This window comes from Perca flavescens, chromosome 14 (genome assembly GCF_004354835.1).
Source record: "Perca flavescens isolate YP-PL-M2 chromosome 14, PFLA_1.0, whole genome shotgun sequence".
NCBI lineage: Eukaryota > Metazoa > Chordata > Actinopteri > Perciformes > Percidae > Perca > Perca flavescens.
Genome location: NC_041344.1, coordinates 2,832,505 through 2,855,522, shown reverse-complemented (window position 1 = coordinate 2,855,522; position 23,018 = coordinate 2,832,505). Strand labels below are relative to the sequence as shown.

General features: G+C 41.8%; 1 protein-coding gene across 1 annotated transcript; it reads right to left on the bottom strand.

Annotated features, from left to right (window-relative positions):
- Positions 1 to 19,757: 19,757 nt before the first annotated feature.
- LOC114567661 (gastrula zinc finger protein XlCGF57.1-like) lies at positions 19,758 to 21,948 on the bottom strand. Its single transcript, XM_028596771.1, has 2 exons — positions 21,175 to 21,948; positions 19,758 to 19,817 (listed from the first exon to the last, which is right to left on the bottom strand). The coding sequence occupies exon 1, from the start codon at positions 21,871 to 21,873 to the stop codon at positions 21,217 to 21,219; it is 657 nt and encodes a 218-aa protein (XP_028452572.1). The 5' UTR covers positions 21,874 to 21,948; the 3' UTR covers positions 19,758 to 19,817; positions 21,175 to 21,216.
- Positions 21,949 to 23,018: the final 1,070 nt, after the last annotated feature.

Genomic DNA, 23,018 nt, shown 5'->3' with positions numbered 1-23,018 from the left:
CCTGTGTGACACCCCTGGCTTATAGTCAAGGTCAAGTTTATTTATATAGCACATTTACAAGCAGTCACTCCTGCCTAGAGATGTTCCGGTATCGGTCTCGGCTCCGATACTGCCTAAAACGCTGGTATCGGTATCGGGAAGTACTGGAGTTTATGCACCGATCCGATACCAAATAATAAAGCCCTAAAGAAAATCTACGTTAAAGTAGTTTATTTATGATCTTTTTCCGTTATAACTGACTGTCAAACTGGACAATAAAAGAAAGTTCTGTGGCGTTCATCGTTTATGTTTGTTCATGTTTCACAAAGATAGAAATAATATCACATCCATACAGAGATAGTAGTATACAGCTGTTAAAACATTATAAAATATATGACACACTGGTATCGGATCGGTACTCGGTATCGGGCGATACACAAGTTCGGGTATCGGAATCGGTATCGGGAAGCAAAAAATGGTATCGGGCCATCTCTAGTCCTGCCCCAAAGTGCTGTACAGATTCCAATACAGGTAACAGCATTAAAGCATACTAATTAACCAAGAAGAAAAAGTAAAAACCCATTAAAAACATAGTATCCCCGAAATAATAATTAAAACACATGAAAAACATGATTACAAACCGTATTAACAATGTCACAGCTCAGCTTGTGTTAAAAGCCATTTAAAAGAGAGGAGTTTTTAAAAGTGATTTAAATGACTCAATAGAGCTAGCTGCTTTAATATTGAAGGGAAGAGCATTCCAGAGCTTAGGACCTGCAACTGAAAAAGCTCTGTCCCCTCTGGTTTTCAGACTGGATCATTTGACCTAAGTGCTCTGACTGGGGTATGTAAAATCAACATATCAGCTAAATAAGAAGGTGCCAAACCATTTAAAGATTTAAAAACAAATCATAAAATCTTAAAATGGATTCTGAGAGCGACAGGCAACCAGTGGAGAGACGATAGTACTGGGGTAATGTGGTCAAAGCGCTTTTTCCCTGTCAGCAGGCGTGCAGCTGCATTTTGAACTAATTGCAATCGGCGAACAGAAGACTGGTCGAGACCATAGTATAAAGAGTTGCAGTAGTCCAGGCGATTTGTGATCAGGGCATGTACAACTTATTCCAGTTGACTTTGGCGTAGGTACAATTTCACCTTCCCAAGAAGTCTAAGCTGAAATAACCCTAACCCTGAATTTGTTTATCCAGTTTAAACAAACTATCAATAATAACTCCAAGACTTTTTACACATGGGCTGTAGTTAGAGAGTAATAGGCCAAGAGCACTATTTAAATCTGAGATATCAGGCTCCCCAAAAGTTATAATTTCATTTAAGTATGCGTTAACTACCGCTGACATCAGGGCTAGCCACAATACAAGCTTTTTAGACATGACTGTGTCTAGGGTTGGGTACCGAAACCCAGTTCCACTACGGAACCGGTTCCTACGCAACCAGTAGGAATCGGACCGGATTAGAACGCAAATTTCGGCTGATCATTTCGGTTCCACTTAATGTGTCGACTGAAATATTTTCCCTCTGTCGCTCTGAAACGGATGTAAAAATATCACACTTTCTCTGTAGTCTATCGTTAGCTAGCTACCATCAATGTAGGCTTCTTTTAAAATGCCGTATTCTCCCTCTGGGCTCCCCAAAACGGACGTAAAAGCATATTAACCGTTCACTGCATGTGATCGCTAGTAAACATATTACTTACAAGAATCGGTTTAGGAATCGGAATCGCTTTAAAAGTACCGGTTAGGTATTGCAATCGTAAAAATCCAAACAATACCCAAACCTAACTGTGTCATGAACCAGCTCAAATTCAAGACAAAAGAAGGGACACCACACAGAATTAAGGATTAAATTAAAACCAATTTATTTAACCCATAATAAATCTTACTGAAAACTAGTGATTGACCAATTATCGGCCCGGTTTTTTGGCAGTTTGCAGATTATCTGTATTGGCTTTTATTTGCCCGATAACCGATAAAGTTACTTAATTAAAAAGTGTTCTACTTTGGCTCGGCTACAGCTCTGTGTCTGTCCCTCTGCTCCAGCTTCTCTCATCCCCTGAGTCTGACTTAATGTCCCGCCCACAACACCGTCTGACTGGATAGATGTTGTACGTAGCAAATCAGAACTCAACCCCCCTGCTAACAGCCAATCAACCTCACAGCAGTGGAGATGCAGCAGCCTGGAGCACAAGGGTCTCCTTCTCTGTGCAGTTCCTCGCGCTTAGCTTTAAAAGGTAAGGCTTCAGGTATTTCCAAAAGTTAAAAACATTATAATCTTTCACACTAAAGTTCCAAAAACACACCCCAACCCTGTGATCTATTTCTATAATGATAAGCCTGCCAGGCTTTATCACTTAAAAAGCCAGAATGAACTTTTTGTGGTGATAGCGTTAGCTTGCAGTGTTACTGTAACTACACCGTCAGCATTATTAAGATAGAGCGATAGTTACGTGTTTAATCTTTAAATAACTTTAGTTCCAGTGCAACAGGGACATATTTAAGCTTCCACCCTGCAAATGGAACATGACTCTTCTGTATGAGACGATGTTTTTACATGTTATATGCAACGTTAGCCAACAATAACGTCTAGTCTCACAGCTATTCTGAACGCCTTAGCCTCCATTAATTCACTCGCTGGTTCATTAGGCCTATAGACAGATGAGTAGGAGAGAAAAACCCAGAAGCCTATCATGATATAGCTTGCACCTCAAACTATGACTTCAAATCAATTAAAATTAGCTCCAGCTGCAACAATATTTATATTTTATATACAATATTTAAATGCATAAGTAGTTATATATTATTTAAAAATGAAAGTTTACTGTAGTAAAATTTAGTATTTTGAGTTTGTTACAATAACATTTACTAAAGATTTTTAAATCAAGACATATGCGCTGATTTTGGATCGGAGAGGACGACAGCGTGTTTCCGTGCTGAAGAGGACTTTGCCGTAGCTGGTGAGTGGTTTTCATGGTGGACCTGTGTTTCTTGGACTAACAGCTAACTGTAAGTTCAATTTCTGTGTGTTTGCTTCAGTGAAGATAAAGTTGGACGCATCGCACACAAGCTGTGTGCGTGTGTGTGGTAACAGTGGTTTAAGTTTGAGTATGTTTTACATTGAAACTGCTGTAAGGAGGAATCATTTTGTGTAGCTGGAGTGTTCATTTGAAGACATATTGCAGTTAGCATATCTGAAGGGTGTGATTTGTGTTAAATGTTTTTTCTGACTTAATGTTCTAGGGCTAGGCAAAATATCGATATTATATCGATATCGTAATACAAGATTAAATGTCTTAGATTTTGGATTTCATTATATCGTAAAATGGCATAAGTGTTATCTTTTCCTGTTTTTAAAGGCAGCATTACTGTAATTTTCTGAATTTACCAGACTGTTCTAGCTGTTATACTACTTGCCTTTACCTACTTATATCCACATTACTGATGAGTATTTGTCAAAAATCTCATTGTGTAAATATTTTGTGAAAGCACCAATAGTCACACCTACAGTATCAATATCAAGGGGTTTGGTCCAAAATATCGTGATATTTGATTTTCTCCATGTCGCCCAGCTCTATAATGTCTTGCCCTCAACACCGTCTGATTGGCTAGATGTTGTACCAGTAACAGCCAATCAACACTCATCAACCTCACAGCAGCTGACATGCAGCAGCCTGGAGCACAAGCATCTCCTTCTCTGTGCAGTTCCTCGCGCTAAGCTTTAAAAAAGGTACCTAATGTTTTTAACTTCCAAAGTTAAAAACATTAAAATCTTTCATGCTAAAGTTGCAAAACCACCTAGCCTGGTTGACACCAGACCCTTCTCAGCTGTAACTGAGAGGGGGTCTGGGAAAGGTTCACTGACAGTTCATTTCCAAAGGGGCGTCACCAACGGACGCCACTCAAATGCCTCTGGGCGCATTGGATAGTCCTTCAACCAATCAGACCAACGATCCGGGTGATGCTGCGCTTCTGTAGCAGTCATGTTGAATGTAAGCAAAAAGCTGCTCGCCGTCGCTGCGCTATCGTCGTCGCGTAAAGCCCGCCTCAATGGTTGTGATTGGTGCCTCAATTTTGGGGACATTGGAAATGGGTTTGAATGGGCTCTGGTCTTACAGAGCAAATCTCAAATTTACCGGAAGTTCGTCAGGGTTTACCCAGGCTAAAAACCACCCCCAACTCGGTTGGCTATATCACTTAAAAAGCCAGAATGAACTTTTTGTGTTTTTTTTTTGTTATTCAATCTAACGGCGAAATATTATTTGTACATTTAAGTTATCGTTCAGTAAACGATACCTTTTTTTGTTAAAGAGTTGTCTGGGGTCAGTTATTCCGATACAGCACAATAGAGTTGCAGGTTAAAAGTAGGGTGGTATATGACTAATCCAAAATAGGTCAACCTTCGTGGTAGCTAGGTTAACGAACCCAAACACCTCATCATTACAGCCTAAAGTTACTTAGACCTAACAAAAATAATTGTTTGGTTCCGGTTTCCGACCGACTCTGTCAATTTATGTGCGACCCAAATTTATTTTATGAGCTTGGGGAAGAAATGATACAAATTAAATAAATACACAAATAAAAAGCTTGAGGCGAACTATAATTACATTTTTGTACAGCACTCTTGCGATGCAAGATGCCTGTTGTCCTCCAGCAATGCTGGAAGAGGACCCGATGTCGCCGCAGCGGCAGCAGCGTGAGGACGGCGCCTTCAACCAGCCCTCACCGGCCAGCTACAGCTACCGGCGAGCTTCAACACGTTAAACAGGGCCGATGAAACCACTCATGAACTATATGTTGTGTTTAATGTCGTTCAAGAGGATGGCAACGTAGCGAGCAAACCCGATCAAATGAAAGGTAAACCCCCTTTAGAGTGCTCTAACGTTACAGCAAGTCCCTGGGGCTCAATGGAGGTGGATACAAGCGTAGCATTATGGAAGATAGACAGGATTCTGAACAGCGATGCTGTGCTGCGGACACACACACACACACACACACACACACACACACACACACACACACACACACAGGAGAGCCGATGTGTGTGCGTTACTTCACGCAGCACATGTAACTGATTGGAAACGATACAGCTTATACATTATTTACTGCCGCTGGCGCAGATGAACTAACACTACACTCGTTGCTGTAAGTAGCCTACAATAAGCCCTACATGATTAAAAAGTCAATATCAATACCCACCTACCTGTTCTACAGGTAGAAACCGATATTTCAGTCTGCTCTGTCTGCGCTGTCCACTCCACTCTTGTCCACCGCGCTGTGCAAACACAGCTCTACTCTGCAAATAGTGACTTTTTACAAACAAGCTAAAATGAAAGATGTCAGTTTGTAGTCTTAACTGTTAATCTTAGTTTGCAACGAATCTTGATTTTGACAAACTCTTGTAAACTTGGCTGCTGTCTAAACCAGGGATCTTCAACAGGGGGTCCGGGACCCCTAGGGGATCCTCAGAGTCAATGCAGGATTGAGAGAGTTATTAGGCTATTTTAATAGCTTATTATTCTAGGAAAAACATGTAAAGGTTTAGGCTGCCATATACGTTATTGTAGGCCCAGTTTAATATGCAACTTCATTTTATACAATATATGTAGTAGGGGGTCCCTGCTCCATCCCTCTTTCAGTTAAGGGGTCCTTGGCCTAAAAAACATTGAAGACCCTTGGTCTAAACGAACCATCCTCTCCACTGGAGCGGTATACCTGTGGATGTATAAGACCAAAACAGATACATGTGGCTCCTTAATATGCACGTGAACGATGCCTCACCATGTTTTCAATTTACTAAGCGACAACTGTACATGTAGTAACAGGTAGGCTATGTTATGAAAATATAGAGTATCCATCGCTACTGTAAAGGAGAAAAAAATGTCCTACCTATCCCTTACTGCCACTGGGGGAAAAATAAAAAATAAAATGAATTCCCTATCGACCCATGACCTCAACTGACAACCAACCAGAACCAAACATTTTTTTGTATGCCTTATTGCAGTAGGAACCTCTTCTTTAACCACCACTTATCAAAACGAAGACATGATAGAATATTCACACCTCTACCACACACACAGACACACAGACGCGCACAATTCTCCAATTTCCTTTTCCCAAAGTTACAAATCAACACTTTGGACAACTGATGGACTGATTTATATTAATTCATAAATGATATGTATGGATATGTTATATTATTATAACATGTGACACCCTCCCCACTTCCAGCTTTGACAGCATCACAGATTAAGCCTTCAACTTTTCTAAAACATATATTTCAGCTCGTAGCTTCTTATGTAGCCTGGCAGAGTCAGACTCAGTCTGGAACCTCCCAGTCAACAACTTAGAAAGCTGTGTGTTACTGGATGTACTGGCCCTTTAAAAAGGTATTTCAACAGGTATAAAGTTCAGTGTGGGGTATAATCTGTCAGATAAAAGCCTCATTAATAAAATCTAGTCATTTCGAGGCAGAAACAACCTTTTTAAACACAAGGCAGAAGCTGCAATCACTTTTTGGCCAGTGGGAAACAGACTGGATGGTTATAATGTAGGCAGCGCTGGAATGTAACTAAGTACATTTACTCCAGTACTTGTACTTCAGTCCAAATGTTGAGGTACTTTTAAGTTACTTGAGTCTTTTTCTTTTCATGCCACTTTCTACTTCTACTCCGCTACATTTCAGAGAGAAATATTGTACTTTTTACTCCACTACATTCATCTGTTACAGCTTTAGTTACTAGTTACTTTAGTTACTCCGCTACATTCATCTGTTACAGCTTTAGTTACTAGTTACTTTAGTTACTCCGCTACATTCATCTGTTACAGCTTTAGTTACTAGTTACTTTAGTTACTCCGCTACATTCATCTGTTACAGCTTTAGTTACTAGTTACTTTAGTTACTCCGCTACATTCATCTGTTACAGCTTTAGTTAGTAGTTACTTTAGTTACTCCACTACATTCATCTGTTCCAGCTTTAGTTTAGTTAGTTACTCCACTACATTCATCTGTTCCAGCTTTAGTTACTTTAGTTACTCCACTACATTCATCTGTTCCAGCTTTAGTTACTAGTTACTTTAGTTACTAGTTACTTTAGTCACTCCGCTACATTCATCTGTTCCAGCTTTAGTTACTAGTTACTTTAGTTACTCCACTACATTCATCTGTTAAAGCTTAGTTACTAGTTACATTAGTTACTCCGCTACATTCATCTGTTACAGCTTTAGTTACTAGTTACTTTAGTTACTCCACTACATTCATCTGTTCCAGCTTTAGTTACTAGTTACTTTAGTTACTAGTTACTTTAGTCACTCCGCTACATTCATCTGTTCCAGCTTTAGTTACTAGTTACTTTAGTTACTCCACTACATTCATCTGTTAAAGCTTAGTTACTAGTTACATTAGTTACTCTGCTACATTCATCTGTTACAGCTTTAGTTACTAGTTACTTTAGTTACTCCTTCTACATTCATCTGTTACAGCTTTAGTTACTAGTTACTTTAGTTACTCCGCTACATTCATCTGTTACAGCTTTAGTTACTAGTTACTTTAGTTACTCCACTACATTCATCTGTTACAGCTTCAGTTACTAGTTACTTTACACATTAAGATTCCTGCACACAAAACACATGTAGTTTATAACATCTGATGTTTGATTCTAAAGTAAACTAGCCGACAATATAAAGGCTACGCTGAGATGATGAGACCATTAAACACACAGCTGGTTGGATCCTTTACTCTTTAATACTTTAAATACATTGTCCTGGTGATACTTACAGACTTGTACTGAAGTAACATTTTCACTGCAGGACTTTTACTGTAACATAAGATTTTTTACAGTGTGGTATTAGTACTTTAACTGCAGTAAAGGGTCTGAATACTTCTTCCAGAAGTGAATCTAGGACAGCGGATGGTTTTTTTGCAGCTGAAGGACTGGGAGGATAAAGTTAACACGTTAGCTTCAGGAGCTAGCTGCATGCGGCTAACAGGCTAACGTTAGCTTAGCGTGACTATGAGAGCAGTTAGCCTGTCAGACTAACCTTCTCCCCGCAGCTTGGTCTCCTCCGTGTGTTCCCGGTGCCGCTCCATCTCTGATGAACAGACTAAGAAACGCTGTTTGGGATTCCCTGATCTGGATTCAGCTAACGGCTTCTCTCCTCACCGCTCCCGCTGCTCAGCGCGGGCTAACAACAACAAACACCACTTCCGGGGGGACCGCTGTCAAAATAAAAGCCCCGTTATTCTATTTTCACTTTTTTTGTTATGATTTCTTTCATGAGGATATATTAAAAAAATTTAAATTTATAAATCAATCCATCATATTTATGGATGGAATGATTTATATATTTTAGTTGGACAACCTATATATATATATATATATATATATATATATATATATATATATATATATATATATATATATATATATATATATATATATATCTCCATCCATCGGCTCACCAGACGGATAAACATACAGAAAACATCTCAGACATGGTAAGTTGAATATAAAAAATAATATGAAAAATAAAAATCACATAAATATGCTTAAATTCATTAAAATAGCAGCTCGATTTGATGTTGTCACTTGGTTTGGTTGAGGATGGCATTTGGAATAAAAAAAAAACACATATACAGCTTCACTTTCATTTGGCTCTTTGTAGTTTGGCTTATTTTAAGTTAATGTACTTACACTTAGGTGCAAGGTTGAAAGCACTTAATTAGAGGTCGCTTTGGATAAAAGTGTCAGCTAATTGACATGTAATGTCAAGTAAAAAGTTTTCCTAATAGTACCAAATAGTTGAGAACAAAATCTACCTTCTTATCTTCACCAAACGTTCTGGTGTTGGCTGTCAGAGCTGGTATCTCTGTTGGCTGGTCTGTAGCTCTGCAGATCTTTCAAGAAAGACGTTAGCCAAGTACCTGAGGGGTAGGACTGCTGATGTTAATGGTTGATTTTGTTCAAATGTACCAAATTGTAATTATGTAAGGGATTATTGGAGGTTGAGCTAAAGCTCTGCTAGTTGTTGGCACTTGAGCCTAAACATGTTCATAGCAACACACATGACAAAGAAAATAATATCTATAATAATGTTTTATTATTATAAAGACGCGTTGTTTACTTCATAGGCTGTGTACCTGTGTTATTATATCATCTGGGTCACATGAGTTAGAAATAACCAAAAGACTTATACTGGAATTCATGCAAACTTTAATTTGTTAAATTGTTTGTAAATTGTAAATTTGTTAAATAAATAAATGTTTTCAAATTTGACAGAAAGAGATAATTTTATTGTTAATCACAATTATATCAAAGACAATTAATTGTACAGAAACATTTTGAACTGTTCCAGCTCTAGGACAATGTGTTGCATGTGTGTAGTAGTATGGGAGCTCTGCAGCATATGTTGGTGGGCAGTAGTTGTTGCATGTTGAGCCCAGTAGAGGGCAGCACATACCAAGCTATTATAGCAGGCTGAGGCAATGATGATTTAGAGATAGATAGATGGATAGGTAGGTAGGTAGATAGATAGACGTTTATTAATCCCAAAATGGGAAATGTCAGTTCTACAGCAGACAAAATATCAGACACACAGCACGCATACAGAATATACATGAAATAATAAATAAATAGGATAGATTACAAGAACAAATATTAAAAAAATAATGACCGCTCACTTAGCTCACCCTTACTTAGTAACGCCCTCATACTCCGCTTCTGACTGGCTAGTAGTCCTTACCTAGGTACTGTCAGGGCACGCTCTCATACTCTGCTTCTGACTGGCTAGTAGTCCTTACCTAGGTACTGTCAGGGCCCTCATACTCTGCTCCTGACTGGCTAGTAGTCCTTACCTAGGTACTGTCAGGGCCCTCATACTCTGCTCCTGACTGGCTAGTAGTCCTTACCTAGGTACTGTCAGGGCCCTCATATTCTGCTTCTGACTGGCTAGTAGTCCTTACCTAGGTACTGTCAGGGCCCTCATCCTCTGCTTCTGACTGGCTAGTAGTCCTTACCTAGGTACTGTCAGGGCCCTCATACTCTGCTTCTGACTGGCTAGTAGTTCTTACCTAGGTACTGTCAGGGCCCTCATCCTCTGCTTCTGACTGGCTAGTAGTCCTTACCTAGGTACTGTCAGGGCCCTCATCCTCTGCTCCTGACTGGCTAGTAGTCCTTACCTAGGTACTGTCAGGGCCCTCATACTCTGCTCCTGACTGGCTAGTAGTCCTTACCTAGGTACTGTCAGGGCCCTCATATTCTGCTTCTGACTGGCTAGTAGTCCTTACCTAGGTACTGTCAGGGCCCTCATCCTCTGCTTCTGACTGGCTAGTAGTCCTTACCTAGGTACTGTCAGGGCCCTCATACTCTGCTTCTGACTGGCTAGTAGTCCTTACCTAGGTACTGTCAGGGCCCTCATCCTCTGCTTCTGACTGGCTAGTAGTCCTTACCTAGGTACTGTCAGGACACGCCCTCATACTCTGCTTCTGACTGGCTAGTAGTCCTTACCTAGGTACTGTCAGGGCTCGCCCTCATACTCTGCTTCTGACTGGCTAGTAGTCCTTACCTAGGTACTGTCAGGGCCCTCATACTCTGCTTCTGACTGGCTAGTAGTCCTTACCTAGGTACTGTCAGGGTACGCCCTCATACTCTGCTTCTGACTGGCTAGTAGTCCTTACCTAGGTACTGTCAGGACACGCCCTCATACTCTGCTTCTGACTGGCTAGTAGTCCTTACCTAGGTACTGTCAGGGCTCGCCCTCATACTCTGCTCCTGACTGGCTAGTAGTCCTTACCTAGGTACTGTCAGGGCCCTCATACTCTGCTCCTGACTGGCTAGTAGTCCTTACCTAGGTACTGTCAGGGCCCTCATATTCTGCTTCTGACTGGCTAGTAGTCCTTACCTAGGTACTGTCAGGGCCCTCATCCTCTGCTTCTGACTGGCTAGTAGTCCTTACCTAAGTACTGTCAGGGCCCTCATACTCTGCTTCTGACTGGCTAGTAGTTCTTACCTAGGTACTGTCAGGGCCCTCATCCTCTGCTTCTGACTGGCTAGTAGTCCTTACCTAGGTACTGTCAGGGCCCTCATCCTCTGCTCCTGACTGGCTAGTAGTCCTTACCTAGGTACTGTCAGGGCCCTCATACTCTGCTCCTGACTGGCTAGTAGTCCTTACCTAGGTACTGTCAGGGCCCTCATCCTCTGCTTCTGACTGGCTAGTAGTCCTTACCTAGGTACTGTCAGGGCCCTCATACTCTGCTTCTGACTGGCTAGTAGTTCTTACCTAGGTACTGTCAGGGCCCTCATCCTCTGCTTCTGACTGGCTAGTAGTCCTTACCTAGGTACTGTCAGGGCCCTCATCCTCTGCTCCTGACTGGCTAGTAGTCCTTACCTAGGTACTGTCAGGGCCCTCATACTCTGCTCCTGACTGGCTAGTAGTCCTTACCTAGGTACTGTCAGGGCCCTCATACTCTGCTCCTGACTGGCTAGTAGTCCTTACCTAGGTACTGTCAGGGCCCTCATACTCTGCTTCTGACTGGCTAGTAGTTCTTACCTAGGTACTGTCAGGGCCCTCATCCTCTGCTTCTGACTGGCTAGTAGTCCTTACCTAGGTACTGTCAGGGCCCTCATCCTCTGCTTCTGACTGGCTAGTAGTTCTTACCTAGGTACTGTCAGGGCCCTCATCCTCTGCTTCTGACTGGCTAGTAGTCCTTACCTAGGTACTGTCAGGGCCCTCATCCTCTGCTCCTGACTGGCTAGTAGTCCTTACCTAGGTTCTGTCAGGGCCCTCATACTCTGCTCCTGACTGGCTAGTAGTCCTTACCTAGGTACTGTCAGGGCCCTCATACTCTGCTCCTGACTGGCTAGTAGTCCTTACCTAGGTACTGTCAGGGCCCTCATATTCTGCTTCTGACTGGCTAGTAGTCCTTACCTAGGTACTGTCAGGGCCCTCATACTCTGCTCCTGACTGGCTAGTAGTCCTTACCTAGGTACTGTCAGGGCCCTCATATTCTGCTTCTGACTGGCTAGTAGTCCTTATCTAGGTACTGTCAGTCCTCTGCTTCTGACTGGCTAGTAGTCCTTACCTAGGTACTGTCAGGGCCCTCATACTCTGCTTCTGACTGGCTAGTAGTTTTACCTAGGTACTGTCAGGGCCCTCATCCTCTGCTTCTGACTGGCTAGTAGTCCTTACCTAGGTACTGTCAGGACACGCCCTCATACTCTGCTTCTGACTGGCTAGTAGTCCTTACCTAGGTACTGTCAGGGCACGCCCTCATACTCTGCTTCTGACTGGCTAGTAGTCCTTACCTAGCTACTGTCAGGGCACGCCCTCATACTCTGCTTCTGACTGGCTAGTAGTCCTTACCTAGCTACTGTCAGGGCACGCCCTCATACTCTGCTTCTGACTGGCTAGTAGTCCTTACCTAGGTACTGTCAGGACACGCCCTCATAGTCTGGTGTGGTGGTTGAAGGAGCAGGGGAGGTGGTCAAGTTGTTGTAAATGGTGTTGATTTTGGATTGAAAAAATGAGAGCACGGATTTGCATTTGTCCACTGTGAAGGTTGTAGAAATGTTGCCAGGGAGGTTAAGAAGTTTGTTTATTGTAGAGAAGAGAGTCTTGGGGTTGTTGGAGCCGGAGTGTATGAGCTGGGAGTGGTAGTAGGACCGGGCAGTCTTTTGACATCAGGACAGCTGCAGTCTCTCTCCTGTGTGGATGCGTACGTGTCTCTGTAAACTATCCCTCTGTGTAAAAGATTTCTGACACACCGGAGCAGCTGAAAAGCTTCTCTCCTGTGTGAGTTATCATCCTAATTCTTCTGCTCTCAATAAAACCTTACCACACTCTAAACTGCTCAAGGGATTTTTGTTTTGGTGAGATTTCATGTGTCTTTTTAAACTTCCTCTTTCGCTAAAAGATTTCCTACAGACAGAGCAGCTGAAAGGTTTTTCTCCTGTGTGAGTCATAATGTGTCTCTGCAAATCTCCTCTCTGTGTAAAAGATTTCTTACAGTCTGAGCAGCTGAAAGGTTTTTCACCTGTGTGAGTCATCATGTGTTTCTTTAGATTTCCACTTGAAGTGAAACCTTTGCCACACACTGAGCAGTTAAAGCTGGGAAGCCTCCCTCCCTTGTGGATGATCAAATGTCTTCGTAAATATTGTCTCTGTGCAAACGACATCTGACACACCGGGCAGCTGAAAGGTTTTTCTCCTGTGTGGATTCTCGTGTGTGACAGTAAACATTCTCTCCCTGTAAAAGATTTGTTGCAGACTGAGCAGCTGAAAGGTTTCTCTCCTGTGTGAGTTATCATGTGTCTCCTTAGAGATGACTTGTGGCCAAATCTTCTCCCACACTCAGAGCAGCTAAACTTTTTCTCACCTGTGTGGTGGGCCATGTGTCTCTGTAAACTTAGTTTCTGTGTAAAGTTTTTGCCACACTCGGAGCAGCGGAAAGGTTTTTCTCCTGTGTGGATTCTCATGTGTGACTGTAAATTTCCACTCTGCGTAAAAGATTTCTTACAGACTGAGCAGCTGAAAGCTTTTTCTCCTGTGTGACATTTCATGTGTGTCTTCAGATCTGCCTTGCAGGCAAATGTTTTCCCACAGTTAGAGCAGCTAAATGATTTCTCATCAGCACAGCTTCTATCATCTGACAAACGCTGTCTGGTCTCCTTCCAAAAATCACTATCAACACTGTCATCAGTCTCTGGTTGTAAAAGTGGATGTGAGTTCCTGGCTGGTTCTGGTCCTCCACAGTCCTCTCCATCAGCTTCTGTTTCCATGTGTTGAGTTTGTCTCTGATGAAGCTGTGAGGACTGAGCTTCCTCTTCATCATCTTCACTCTTCACAGGGACAGGAGTGAATGGGAACTTGGTGATATCAGCCTCCTCCAGCCCTTGAAGCTGCTCTCCCTCCTGACTGATACACAGTTCCTCCTGTTCCTCTTTAATGTGTGGGGGGGGCTCTGGCTCCTGCTGGTCCACACTGGAGCTACACTCCTGCTGCTCCTCTTTAATAACAATCTGGCTTTTGTTGTCTGGAAGCAAAGCTGAAACACAGACAGAAGTTAATGTCAGCTAAAGCTTAGATATTGCAGGGTTTCCCCCAGAAAAGTTGTTCAGCTCTGTGGCCAGTGTGAAAATGAGACTCTAAAAAAGCTACAAGACGTTGATGTTGAGGGCTTAAAACATCGATAAACCACAAAGACACATACACAGAGACACAAAGAGACACAGACACACACACAGAGAGACAGAGACACACACACACAGACACACAGACACAGACACACACACACACACACACACACACACACACACACACACACACACACACACACACACACACACACACACACACACACACACACACACACACACGATGGATACCCGCTGGGTTCGGACAGATATTTAGAAATGATGTTCGGATTCAGGTCAGGCTTATGGTGCGTTCTTTTTGTCTTGTAGCTCGAGTGTGACGTCACATCCGTGTCGGAAAACGAATAACCGCGGAGTTGTTGCGTTCTCTTTGTCACACGATACTACGAGTCGGAGAAAAAGATGTATTTTTGTAACATTTTTAGTAACATTTAGGATTCTATTCACCCAGTTATTGACATATTACACAAATATATTTCACAGTTTGATAGATGAAAATTACGTTTTGGTTAACGTTAACGTTAGGCTACTGCTCTGCTTTCTGCTCCAGACTCGGCTTAAAGCCGTTGTTGTCATATAGCAACCGAGCGTCTCTAGCCAATTTCAGCTGCACAAGCTCCAAAATAACTAATCAGGCGATATTTAACTCCTAATAAGACTGTAGAGACATGTCTATAGGTAGCAGTATACAGCACTATGTTTAACTCCTAATAAGACTGTAGAGACATGCCTATAGGTAGCAGTATACAGCACTATGTTTAACTCCTAATAAGACTGTAGAGACATGTCTATAGGTAGCAGTATACAGCACTATGTTTAACTCCTAATAAGACTGTAGAGACATGCCTATAGGTAGTAGTATACAGCACTATGTTTAACTCTATGTTTAATAAGACTGTAGAGACATGTCTATAGGTAGCAGTATACAGCACTATGTTTAACTCCTAATAAGACTGTAGAGACATGTCTATAGGTAGTAGTATACAGCACTATGTTTAACTCCTAATAAGACTGTAGAGACATGTCTATAGGTAGTAGTATACAGCACTATGTTTAACTCCTAATAAGACTGTAGAGACATGTCTATAGGTAGCAGTATACAGCACTATGTTTAACTCCTAATAAGACTGTAGAGACATGTCTATAGGTAGCAGTATACAGCACTATGTTTAACTCCTAATAAGACTGTAGAGACATGTCTATAGGTAGCAGTATACAGCACTATGTTTAACTCCTAATAAGACTGTAGAGACATGTCTATAGGTAGCAGTATACAGCACTATGTTTAACTCCTAATAAGACTGTAGAGACATGTCTTCATTTGGTTACAACAACGACAAAAGTGCTTAAAATTGTAGAAAACCACAATGTTTACTACGTGTGATGCACGACGTAGCCATCTTTGAAAGTGAACTCGGGGTCCTCTGAGTTCAGACGACTTGACGAGTTGTATATACGACCTTGGGGGGGCTCTTTTTGCAACTTCCGGTTCGTAACTCCGGAAAACAACTCGTAAATCGACTTCGGTGGACAAAAAGAACGCACCATAAGTCACATCAGCGTCATCAGGCATTTGTTGTAAAATGGTGCAGCGGCTCCTTTAAGAGAGCTTAGTGCGTGTGGGGAAAGTGGGCAGAAGAGAGATAGAGAAAGCAGACGTGTTGTAGATGCGACCGGAGCACAGTTGGTGGAATAAGTTTAAGTTTTGTACACTGTGTGCGGTCTCCGAAATAAACCCCAGACTGATAGCCAGAAGTAAAGGTACCAAACCTGCTCTGTGTAGCCGAAGCTGAGGGTTGTAAACAGCGTCCAGTAGCTCCCGTTGTCGCTCGTTCTCCTCTTTTGAACGACAAAGTTCCTCCTCGTACTCTGCTATCGTTCTTTCAAACAGCCCAAATATCTCTTCAGCAGCCGCAGTTAGTCGCTGCTCCACCAACGCTCTCAGCATCTGGACTTTACACATTTTACCTCTTTCTCTACACAACAAAGATACTCTGTTAGCACTCCTTTCTGCTAGACGCCATCTTGTTCAAAGTGTGAAGTCAGCCGCAGTGAAGACAACAGCTTCCGGTGCAGATTAGTTGCTGAGCTTCAAAATAAAAGTCAGGAAGTGTCTCAGACTCTTTTAGATCAACACAAGGAAGATAAATGATTAAAATACACTTTTTTTTCCTTCTTTTTTTTAAATGGCATCTGAAGCAATTTACAGTTTCATCACTAGTATCACTTTGCGAAACACTCACTACTTTTTACTTATTTAACCAACTTAGTTTGCAGAACAATACATATTTGTAACACATTTTCAGGGCTCTGAGAAAACAATGATTCAAATTCAGAAGATGATGGAAGTTTGTTTTCTAGTTTCTTAAAGTTTTATGAGAAAAGTGCGGAAGCCGAGACTGCATTTAGTTTGACCTGTTCCCGTCCATATATTAAATGTACTTTTAAAAATAACAAAGGGTTTGAAAGTGCTTTAATTAACTTTTGAAACAGCAAAAGAAAAATCACATGGACAGTTGTGCAAAGAGACTGTACGCCAAGCTGTATGATATATTGTAACATCTCGCCCTTTAAAAAGAGGAATAATAATAATGTCAGTCTTTTAGTCTGAAAACTGTTCCCCACAGGAAGTGGACCCAGACTGTAACTCCTGGTTTCTGACAGTAGAGGGCAGAACAACAACAGAAAATGTGAATACATAAAAGTCTTATATCAGAGTTTCTGCAGGTTTCAACCAGTCAAATTTTCAGACTTTTAAGACTTGTAAGTATTCAATTTTGAGTAAGTCAATTTTGACTTTGACATTTTTAGACCACGCGGAAACCCTGTAATATCAGAGTTACAACGGGTAACACTTTCATCTTCACTTTATATTTCCACTGAACCAAAATATTGAAAATATTGAATTGATATTAATAATAAAATACAAACAGATGCTAGAAGTGATAAGATAAAGTAATCGTAAATTTAGCCGCAGCAGCACAGACAGAAATAAGTACAGATTAGTGATCGACCGATACTGGGTTTTCAAGGCCGATACCAATACAGATTATTATTGATCACCGATATTTGGAACCAATATGTATGTACATCGTAAATGAAAATCTGGAGATTGTGGATTGATTGTGGAATGTTACAAACGCCAACAAAAAACTTTGTTAAATGCTTTAAGCAATTATTTAATACATGAGAAATATTCAACATAATACCCAGTAACAGAGAGTCAGATAGTGTTGTGGGGGGGACATTAAATAGAGTAGTAAGAAACCAAAGCAGAGGGACAGACACGGAGCTGTAGCCAAGCCAGTACAGTACAGATACATAAATAAGTAGTATACAGTGGTGTAGTCTAATGTATTGTAGTGGGTATACGATCTGGGGGTCCTCCCCAAGGGAAATTTTGAGCGTCAAAGACTTAAATTCCTGCATTCTGACTAGAGGTTGCCCGATACCATTTTTTGCTTCCCGATACCGATTCTAATACCTGAACTTGCGTATCGGTAGTGATGGCCAAATGAAGCTTCGTGAACCATTTTCTTTATTTTCTGAGTCCACTAGATGGCGGTCTTGGTTTTAAGAGAAAGGCCTTAGGCATTGCAATTCAGTGTATTCTCAAACCTTTGTTGAACAGAGAGCGCCATCTAGTGGGCTCTGAAAATAAAGACAATGCTTCACGAAGCTTCATTTGGCCATCACTACGTATCGGCCGATATGGAGTACCAATCCGATACCAGTGTGTCATATATTTTATTACGTTTTAACAGCTGTATACTACTATCCCTGTATGGATGTGATATATTTATATCTTTGTTGTCATTCTGCCTCAGGTTAAACTCTTTGTGAAACATGAACAAACACAAACAACGAATGCTACAGAACTTTCTTTTATTCTCCAGTTTGACAGCCAGTTATAATGGAAAAAGAGATATTTCAAAAGTATAATGGAAAGTATGTTGTTACATGCCATTGCACATTTTTAAATGGATATATGGAAATCCTGGATCTTTCTTAGTGGGTATACCTGCGTATCACATAGATAGATAGATAGATAGATAGATAGATAGACAGACAGACAGACAGACAGACAGACAGACAGACAGACAGACAGACAGACAGACAGACAGACAGACAGACAGACAGACAGACAGACAGATAGATAGATAGATAGATAGATAGATAGATAGATAGATAGATAGACAGACAGATAGACAGACAGATAGATAGATAGATAGAAGGGTTGGGTACCTTTCGCATCTGAACCAATACCACTACAGATACCTGGATTTCGGTTCGGGTACCCAACGGTACTTTTTTCGGTACTTTCCCTCTGTAAATAAATACTTTTTTTTAATATATATTTATATAATTCCAAACCTATTTACTTAGAACATTATGTTATTCATTTAGAATATTTTACACTGACAGAAATTAAACAAAAATAAAACCCCTCCCTCTCCCCTCTCAAACCTGCCCCTACAATGTTTCAGCACTTTGAATTGCCTTGTTGCTGAAAGGTGCTGTAGAAATAAAGTTGCCTTGCCTTTCAACCTCAGCCTGTCAGTCAGTCACCAGGGCATAGAAGCCACTGTTGTGCCTGCTTGTGTCATAGGAAGTGTAACAGCAACGCGACTGCTTTCGGCTCTCCATTAATATCATATCACGGTGAAAGGTGCTGCGAGAAGTTTTGAAAAATTGTAACCACACTTGAAACCACTTAAATCGGCATCGCCGTGACTCACTGTGACTTCAACCAAACTGCAGAGCCCACGTTGCTCCGTCCCCACCTCTGCGCTCGCGTGTGTCGGACCTCTGCTCTCTGTCAACATGCAGAGAGGACAGATAAGCTTGCACTTACTCTCAGGTACCGAAATTTGGCACCGTTTGATTTCACGTGAACCAATACTCTGTAGTACCGACGTGATTCGGTCGGTACCGGTAAAAGTACCGGGTTCGGTACCCAACCCTTTATTTATTTTATATATATATATATATATATATATATATATATATACACACATTTAGGTTGTTGAATTTTGTTTCCTTCATTATATGATGCATTATCTTCCTTGTTAGTTACAAAGTTAAAGGCTGATTGAAATATTATGAAACAAAATAAATCATTAGAATAAAATATATTCACCAAAACTACAATCCTCCAGAGTTGGCTCGATCAGCTTCCGCTCATCTCTGTTAAGTTTGTCTTTGATAAAGCTCGGAGGATTGAGGATGATCAGACTTGTGAGTTTGGAGCTGAGATTGCCAAGTGAATCTTTTGCAATAAACTGCAGCTACATGTTTTTTCTCCTGTACAGATTCTCATGTGTGACCACAAACTTGTGTAAAATATTTTTTATAGAGCAGCTGAAAAGTTTCTTTCCTGTGTGAGTCATAATGTGTCTATTCAGACATCCTTTGCAGCCAAATCCTTGTGAATTTTTTTCTTACGTCTTGAATCATGTTTCAGAGAGTTTAAAGCTGACTGAGGTTCTCTGGTCTCCTTCCAATCAGCACTGTCACCAGTCTCAGGTTCAGAAGAGTCTCCAGTCTGGTCTTCAGTCTGTAGTTGTAAAAGTGGATGTGGAAGTGAGTTCCTGGCTGGTTCTGGTCCTCCACAGTCCTCTCCATCGGCTTCTGTTTCCATGTGCTCAGTTTGTACTAATACACTACATTAATTGTCCTTAGACAAAATTCAAAACAACATTTAAGTAGAGATCAGCGTCCACAGTTTACAGATTACAGTGTTCAGAGCATAGACTAAAATAGATAGAAAGGCCATTGAACAGTTTCCCATGGTCATTTGATTGGCACACATCAAAATGGCGATCGTTCTAAGTTGTCATGGTGACAATGCGCGTCAGCGAGGCCGTAAACTTTGCCAGCTCTAAGGGAGATGTCACAAGTTTTGGCCAAGGTGGATGCCTTCATCCAGGACCATCTACTGGAAGAGTCTGAACAGGAGGCACTCCTCGCAGCTCGCTAGGAGGAGTGCCTCCCAACGCAGGTCAGTAGACATTCTCGGAGTTTCAGGGAGAAAGGAGGGAGAGTCAGACCCAGTGACAACGGGTCAGCGGGCCACCAACGTTAGACCCTGCCAGTTACGGACTGGCCTATGGTCTATGGGCCACTACTGATAACAACAATAATCTGTCTTTGGTTTATTTTGATAAATTGTTTTATGCATGCACCCAAAAATATTCAAGATTTTAGTGCAGCGAGCTGCGTGGGAGGGGTTCTCTCTGTAGGCAGAGTTACTAATTTCAAAGCTATGTTATTGACATTCAATGCGTGTACTACTCCAAGGTTGAGTGAGCATTGCTTTTTCCCTGTTTTTGAGGAGCTGTTGTATTATTTGCTGTGCTTAAACGTCGAGCCATTTTATTAGTGCTGAATGTGCCTTTAGTGAAGCATATCATGTCGTAGATCTGCTGACGCTCTTAGATGTTAAATTGTTGTTGGCATATGTCACCGACTGTAGCAATGTCACTGTGTCCTTTCAGTGTGTGTTCTAAGTTGTTGCATTCTCTGTATTTTGTTTGGGCTTTCTATCTCAATGTTTGGGTGAGGTTGGTGTGGTTTGAAAATTGGGCCTGTGTGTTGCAAATGCCAGGGCCGTTTTTTGATACCAGTCGGTCACTGGACCCAGCCCACTGTTCAGCTCATTCTCTGTAACCGATGCAGCATGGCAGCACGGTGGAACTAGCCAGCTGGAGAACAACTTGTTATTTGGCTAACATTAACTTGCTAACTCCGCCTTAATGTCACCAACTCGCCACATCATTCACAGAAAACAAGCCGAATAAAGCGGTTACTCGTGGCGATAGCAGTGTGCTTTGTGTGGATGAAGCATGAAGTTAATGTGACTCATTTAGCCTCAGCTCCGCAACTCGCCGGAAGTCGGCTTATACTGAAGTTTATAAGTTACCATGGCAATGGTACACATAAAAATGGCTTACACTCCGACCATTATGCTACCTTGATTTGAACGGAAATGGCCTTTCTATCCATTTTATTTCTATGGTTCAGAGAGTTCCAACCTGGCTGAGATTCTCTGGCTGCTCCTGGTCCACATTGGAGTTTCACTCCTGCTGCTTCCTGATGTCACTAACACAGGAAGTAGATGGTTCCTCTCCTGTGTGTTGTTTCATGTGATATTTTAAATGGCTACTCTGTCTAAAAGATTTCTTACAGACTGAGCAGCTGAAAGCTTTCTCTCCTGTGTGAGTTATCATGTGAGTCTTCAGATGTGCCTTGAGGCCAAATCTTTGATCACAAACTGAGCAGCTGAAAGGTCTTTCTCCTGTGTGAGTTCTCAAGTGTTTCTTCAGATTTGAGTTGTGGTTAAATCTTTTTCCACACTCAGAGCAGCTAAATGGCATCTCCCCTGTGTGGATTACCATGTGTGTCTTTACACTTCCTTTCTCTGTAAAAGATTTCTTACAGACTGGGCAGCTGAAAGCTTTTTCTCCTGTGTGAGTTATCATGTGTCTCTTCAGATCTCCTTTCTGGAAAAATCTTTTATCACAAAGTGAGCAGCTAAACATTTTCTCTCCTGTGTGAGTTATCATGTGTCTATTCAGATCTCCTTTCTGGAAAAATCTTTTATCACAAACTGAGCAGCTAAAAGGTTTTTGTCCTGTGTGGATTCTCATGTGTTTCTGTAAATCTCCACTCTGTGTAAAAGATTTCCCACACTCAGAGCAGCTGAAAGGCTTCTCTCCTGTGTGAGTTCTCATGTGTCTCTTCAGATGTTGCTTGCGGCTAAATATTTTCCCACACTCGGAGCAGCTGAATGTTTTCTTACACGTTGAATCATGTTTCAGAGAGTTTAAAGCTGACTGAGGTTCTCTGGTCTCCTTCCAATCAGCACTGTCATCAGTCTCAGGATCAGAAGAGTCTCCAGTCTGGTCTTCAGTCTCTGGTTGTAAAAGTGGATGTGAGTTCCTGGCTGGTTCTGGTCCTCCACAGTCCTCTCCATCAGCTTCTGTTACCATGTGTTGAGTTTCTCTGCTGGCTGGAGGCTCTGCCTCTCTCTTCTCCTCCGTTTGACTCTGTTGAAGCTGTGACGACTTATGACCAACACATTTATGTCTTTTGACCTGATTTAGCCACTTAAATGTCTTGTCACAAACACTGCAGCTAAATCTTTTTTCACCTGTGTGGACTGTCATGTGTGAGCCTAAATTTGCACTGTGTGTAAAAGATTTCTTACAGACTGAGCAGCTGAAAGGTTTTTCTCCTGTGTGAGTTAGCATGTGTCTATTCAGACTTTCTTTGCGGTCAAATTTCCTCCCACACTCAGAGCAGCTGAAAGGTTTCTCTCCTGTATGAGTTCTCATGTGTGTCTTCAGATGTTGCTTGGTCCCAAATCTTCTCCCACACTCAGAGCAGTTGAAGGTTTTCTTACGTCTTGAATCATGTTTCAGAGAGTTTAAAGCTGACTGAGGTTCTCTGGTCTCCTTCCAATCAGCACTGTCATCAGTCTCAGGATCAGAAGAGTCTCCAGTCTGGTCTTCAGTCTCTGGTTGTAAAAGTGGATGTGAGTTCCTGGCTGGTTCTGGTCCTCCACAGTCCTCTCCATCAGCTTCTGTTTCCATGTGTTGAGTTTGTCTCTGATGAAGCTGTGAGGACTGAGCTTCCTCTTCATCATCTTCACTCTTCCCAGGGACAGGAGTGAATGGGAACTTGGTGATATCAGCCTCCTCCAGCTCTTGAAGCTGCTCTCCCTCCTGACTGCTCCACAGTTCCTCCTGTTCCTCTTTAATGTGTGGGGGGGGCTCCGGCTCCTCCTGGTTCACATTTGAGCTACACTCCTGCTGCTCAGGAGGAACCCAATCTTTAACCACCAACAGCTGCCGAACATCTGCAGGAAACACAAATT

Bases quoted from the DNA above. Each gene is read 5' to 3' on its own strand.
- LOC114567661 (XM_028596771.1), bottom strand. From the start codon at position 21,873: ATGAGAACTCACACAGGAGAGAAGCCTTTCAGCTGCTCTGAGTGTGGG.